Source organism: Micropterus dolomieu, linkage group LG09 (genome assembly GCF_021292245.1).
Source record: "Micropterus dolomieu isolate WLL.071019.BEF.003 ecotype Adirondacks linkage group LG09, ASM2129224v1, whole genome shotgun sequence".
NCBI lineage: Eukaryota > Metazoa > Chordata > Actinopteri > Centrarchiformes > Centrarchidae > Micropterus > Micropterus dolomieu.
This window is the reverse complement of record NC_060158.1, coordinates 2,346,967-2,347,577: the sequence shown is the minus strand read 5'-3', so window position 1 is coordinate 2,347,577 and position 611 is coordinate 2,346,967. Positions and strand designations below refer to the sequence as shown.

General features: G+C 41.1%; 1 protein-coding gene across 2 annotated transcripts in view; it reads right to left on the bottom strand.

Moving 5' to 3' along the window:
- LOC123976552 overlaps window positions 1-605 on the bottom strand; it is a 27,113-nt gene extending 26,508 nt beyond the window's left edge. For both annotated transcript variants that reach the window (XM_046058811.1, XM_046058812.1), the window contains exon 1: window positions 388-605. In XM_046058811.1, coding sequence (XP_045914767.1) covers window positions 388-412 — 25 coding nt within the window. In that variant the 5' untranslated portion in view covers window positions 413-605. The remainder of the gene's footprint in view (window positions 1-387) is intronic.
- Window positions 606-611: the final 6 nt, after the last annotated feature.

Here is a 611-nt window from a genome sequence, read left to right as displayed (position 1 = left end):
AAACATTTAAGCAGGGATTTTGATTTCACGGGAATGGAAGATTTTGCACACGTTTCTCTAAAAATACACTGAGCAGAAACGCATCGTTGACACTCTCTTGGCTTCATTTGCCTTTATGGCTTCAAAGTAATCCAAAAATAACTCAAAGTAATCAGGTTACATTACTTTTATTTTGTGGTACTTGGATGATGTTACTGTAAAGCTCAGATTATGGGCACAATAATCTTTCAGTAGCAGCAGGTTTGCAGCAGTCTGCAGTGAGAATAAGCAGTAAAGAGGACAAACCTGCTCTGTGTAACCGGACTTCAGGCTGGAAAACAGCGTCCAGTAGTTTCCTGTGTCTCTGGTTCTCCTCTTTGGAACGACAGAGTTCCTCCTCAATAAAACCTCTCAGCATCTGGACTTTAGACATTTTAAACAAATGAAAAACACAGTTTGGACTCAGAGTTCCTCCAACCAGCGCTGTGTGGCCGAGTTCCGTCTATTTCCAGCTAGCAAGCTAAGCTAACTTCAGTTAGCATTCGTGGCTAACAGGAGATGAAAGGTGAAACCAAAGTTTCCACTTTAACACGTTTATCCCACTGACTGTATAAAAGAAGGTTTATCCAAAC